At 21.5% G+C, this 1083-nt stretch overlaps 1 protein-coding gene across 1 annotated transcript; it reads left to right on the top strand.

Annotated features, from left to right (window-relative positions):
* Window positions 1-6: 6 nt before the first annotated feature.
* On the top strand, window positions 7-774 carry LOC126910043 (GATOR complex protein Iml1-like; the record flags this gene model as incomplete). The annotated part of the gene is made up of 4 exons (XM_050692440.1): window positions 7-72; window positions 158-268; window positions 330-443; window positions 557-774. Coding segments are annotated over exons 2-4 (387 nt in total), but the record flags the coding sequence as incomplete, so codon positions are not given.
* Window positions 775-1083: the final 309 nt, after the last annotated feature.

Raw genomic sequence — 1083 nt, 5'->3', positions numbered from 1 at the left:
CATTTGATAAATCACAAGCACTTTTTAAATTGACTTCAAATAGGAGAAGGTGGAGTCATACATTTTCTGAAAGTAAAACATAAATTATATCTTAAATGATTTATTGTTGATGTTGTTTTAAAAATATTAAAAGTAAATTAAATACTTTATAATGTAGAATATCCAAAAATACAAAAAGTTCAAGATGATATTGAATTAGTTGGAAATGCTGAAATGGATATAGATGAAACTGTTCATCAATTAAATAATTTAAAAAAAAATCTTGATGGTATTGTATTTTGCTAATTATTACTATGAATTAAATTATATTGCTTATTATATTTTTATAGTAAATATAAATATTGAAAAATTTCTAAAAAATAGAATTGAAGAAAAACAAAATATAAAAAATGCCGGTCAAAAATCATTAGGTGAATTTGATTGGTTAAGTCAATTTTCTTCGGGTTAGTATTATTTGTTATATTCCTAAGAAAATTAATAAAAAATAAATAAACAAGTTAATTACTAAACATGTTTAATAAAAATATCTTAAAATGAAATTAAGGATAACTTTTAGGTGTTGATTGGAAATCATTAGTATTTCCAGCTTGTCTCCCAATTACAACAGATTATTTTCCTGACGATGTCACACTTCAATCATACTATGTATTTTCCAATTATAATTTACTACCTGAAGATGTAAATGCAGATTTTGCTCAACAAAGAGCTGTTTACCGACAGCCTTTATCTACTTTAGAAGTATTTTACCAAATGGTATCTCAGCGTTTAGCTCAAGTAAATACATTAAAAATTATTTTATAAATATAATACAAACTGCATTCTTTTGGTCTTGCAGTATAGTAAACCTTAAATTAATTTTATTAAATTAAAAGATTAGATCACAATCAAATGCATCTTATTTTATTATGAAAAATTTTCAGATCTATTTAATGTATATATTATTTAAAATTGTAATAAATATTTTTTTGTAAGATTTGCTAATTAATTTTTAGATTTCTAAACACATTTTTCTTTTTGAAATTTAAATATTTAAATAATTTAATCCCTTAAATGAAGTTTTAGTAAGAATAACATGTTATTTAA

The sequence above is a fragment of the Daktulosphaira vitifoliae genome, unplaced genomic scaffold (genome assembly GCF_025091365.1).
Source record: "Daktulosphaira vitifoliae isolate Bord-2020 unplaced genomic scaffold, ASM2509136v1 Scaffold_3410, whole genome shotgun sequence".
In the NCBI taxonomy this organism is placed as follows: Eukaryota; Metazoa; Arthropoda; class Insecta; order Hemiptera; family Phylloxeridae; genus Daktulosphaira; species Daktulosphaira vitifoliae.
Note: the sequence above shows the minus strand (reverse complement) of the source record. Positions and strands in the feature narration are given on the sequence as shown.